Source organism: Trichechus manatus, unplaced genomic scaffold (genome assembly GCF_000243295.1).
Source record: "Trichechus manatus latirostris isolate Lorelei unplaced genomic scaffold, TriManLat1.0 scaffold00049, whole genome shotgun sequence".
Classification (NCBI taxonomy): Eukaryota; Metazoa; Chordata; class Mammalia; order Sirenia; family Trichechidae; genus Trichechus; species Trichechus manatus.
The window spans coordinates 4,113,909-4,114,838 of NW_004443985.1; the positions used below are offsets into that span (position 1 = coordinate 4,113,909).

The window sequence follows — 930 nt, forward strand, 5'->3', positions numbered from 1 at the left end:
TAACTAAGGCACAAACAGGTTACATAATCTGCCAGGATCATATTAACGTTATGCTATACAGGAGCCCAAGCTATTAACATAATACTAACTTTACAGAGTGGTTTTTATATTAAATTGTAGTATTAAATTAAAAAAAAAAAAGCTAACATGCATTGAATAGTAGCCATGTGCTCTATGCCACGGCAACCATTTGTACATAAACGCCTGATTTAAGGTGAGGTGGGTTAGAGTAGCATTCTATTATAACCTACATTTTATAGATAAGGGAACTGAGGATTAACTTGACCCAGGCGCACAGCTAGCAAGTGGGAGAGATGGTGTTTAAATCCTACCTTCTGACGACTCAGCTCTCCCTGTAACTAATGTCACCACCTTTATTAGTCTACTTGAAGTCAGTGGGAACTGTGACCATATGGCTTGGGTAGAATCCAGAAAATACTGGAGGACACAAACCCATTCAGTACTAACTACCTGCTTTGGACAGCTTCCCGGTACTCCTGGTACTGGATGTACTGTCACCTCTGGTCAGCACTGAGATGCCACCAAAACTCGCCGTCTTGGTCATGGCCGGCTTCAGATTGCGGTTGGAGCTGTCGGAGTCAGTGCTGCTCCAGGCCCTCTGGTGGTCGGACCACTTGAGTTCGTTCTCCGAGCTGCTCTGTCGGCTCCCCGATGTCTTCCCCGAGCCGTCTCTGTTGCCCCTGGAGACAACCACCAGACAGGACAGCGTGATCGCACCAGCACTGCAGGGACCACGCAGGGATCTTGCTCAGTAGAGCTGTCTACCCTGGACCCTTCTCGCCAACCCTTCCCATGAAACCTGTCACCCTGCAGATGGTGCCACAAAGAAACCACCCACGTAGAGACAAAGACCACATCACACACAAACACTCGCGCTACCAACAGAAAATCTAAACCTAGAAAGGTCAC

The 930-nt window shown here is 47.5% G+C and overlaps 1 protein-coding gene across 1 annotated transcript in view; it reads right to left on the minus strand.

The window, feature by feature from the left end:
• The window catches only part of ARPP21 (cAMP regulated phosphoprotein 21), a 139,281-nt gene that overhangs the window by 94,394 nt on the left and 43,957 nt on the right, over positions 1-930 (minus strand). The window contains exon 11 of the mRNA XM_023732205.1: positions 472-728. Within this exon, the coding sequence (XP_023587973.1) occupies positions 472-728 (257 nt within the window). The remainder of the gene's footprint in view (positions 1-471; positions 729-930) is intronic.